Source organism: Penaeus monodon, chromosome 34 (genome assembly GCF_015228065.2).
Source record: "Penaeus monodon isolate SGIC_2016 chromosome 34, NSTDA_Pmon_1, whole genome shotgun sequence".
Lineage (NCBI taxonomy): Eukaryota > Metazoa > Arthropoda > Malacostraca > Decapoda > Penaeidae > Penaeus > Penaeus monodon.
Window position 1 is genome coordinate 7,708,352 of NC_051419.1, and position 894 is coordinate 7,709,245.

The following is an 894-nucleotide window of genomic DNA, read 5'->3' on the forward strand; positions in this document are numbered from 1 at the left end:
TAGTTCATAATAAAGGCAACAAAGATGGACAAAATTGGAAACAAAATGAAAAGTGCAGGAACATTGTGGAAAACACGCTACGGCTGTCTCCTCAGAGTTGCCCAGAGTTTGATCTCGCGGACTGCCAGGGCATCCAGACTCGACGTGCCCGTGTTCCAGGCGAAGCTTCGCTGGTACACCGAGCCGTTGGTCAGCATCTGCTCCTCGCTGCTTGGCACGCCGTTGGCCTGGCATTCGCCCGGAGGGTAGAAGAACGGCAGGCAGTTGGAGCTGCTGTTCCTATAGATCTGCCTCCTTTCGAACGGCGCTGACCACCAGTTCAGGCCCGTGTGGTTGGACGGGGCGCCCACAGACAGTTTGTTTTTCCGAAGATCAAAGCCGGAGTAATAGTATTCCAGAGTTACTCCATCTTGATATATAACCTCCACTTTGAGTTCATAGTTGTATCCAACCATTGTCTTTTTGTTACTAGGCCACACCAACTGCCACTCATGATGGCATGTTATGATTATCATATTTGAAAAAGTATCAGTCCACATATGAGTATTTCCTATTCTCTTCGTAGTCATCTCCCAGCATCGTTTTGGGCAAATGTCACAGTAGATGCCCTCGCATAGGGGACGCCCGCAAACATCGCACGATCCCCCGACCATGGCGAGACACTGCCGAAAGCAGGTTTGGTGGCGCTCAGGGCCGGCACCTGATACCCTTTCGTAGAAGAAGAAACCTGACGGGTAGATGAATTAGTTGTTTATAGTCGTTAGATGAAGACCTAATGAGTATATCGGTGAAGTCAGGAATATTCCCTCCGTGAAGCAGTTGTTTTCAACGAGATTATGAAAGAACACATCTAAAATGAATCTGCATAATAACTAATACATAAGCTTAGATCTA

The 894-nt window shown here is 47.8% G+C and overlaps 1 protein-coding gene across 1 annotated transcript in view; it reads right to left on the bottom strand.

Annotated features, from left to right (window-relative positions):
* Positions 1–60: 60 nt before the first annotated feature.
* LOC119594909 overlaps positions 61–894 on the bottom strand; it is a gene marked incomplete in the record, with an annotated part of 2,720 nt that continues 1,886 nt past the window's right edge. Inside the window, 1 exon segment of the mRNA XM_037943982.1 lies at positions 61–727. Within this exon segment, the coding sequence (XP_037799910.1) occupies positions 78–727 (650 nt within the window).